General features: G+C 64.2%; 1 protein-coding gene across 1 annotated transcript in view; it reads right to left on the bottom strand.

The window, feature by feature from the left end:
• Positions 1–232, bottom strand: part of TMEM214 (transmembrane protein 214) — a gene marked incomplete at both ends in the record, with an annotated part of 3,860 nt that overhangs the window by 1,112 nt on the left and 2,516 nt on the right. Inside the window, one exon of the mRNA XM_009709553.1 lies at positions 88–225. Coding sequence (XP_009707855.1) covers positions 88–225 — 138 coding nt within the window. The remainder of the gene's footprint in view (positions 1–87; positions 226–232) is intronic.

Here is a 232-nt window from a genome sequence, read left to right as displayed (position 1 = left end):
GTTCCCGGCAGAGCTGGGGAATGCGTCCCCAGCAAAGAGGGTTCCCTGCAGAGATCGCTCTGTGCTGCGTGAACAGCTTCCACCTACCCAGACACGCACGCTGCTGCCAGCACTGGGGCCACTGACCTGTACCCTTCGAGGCAGCAGTGGGAGACCTTCTGCCAGGCTTGCTGCGCGGCCGGCAGGACGCCCGACGAATGAAGCAGGGCAGCAGAAGAAACAGCCGGGACAG

This window comes from Cariama cristata, unplaced genomic scaffold (assembly GCF_000690535.1).
Source record: "Cariama cristata isolate BGI_N322 unplaced genomic scaffold, ASM69053v1 scaffold20860, whole genome shotgun sequence".
Taxonomy (NCBI): domain Eukaryota; kingdom Metazoa; phylum Chordata; class Aves; order Cariamiformes; family Cariamidae; genus Cariama; species Cariama cristata.
This window is presented reverse-complemented; position numbering and strand designations above follow the sequence as displayed.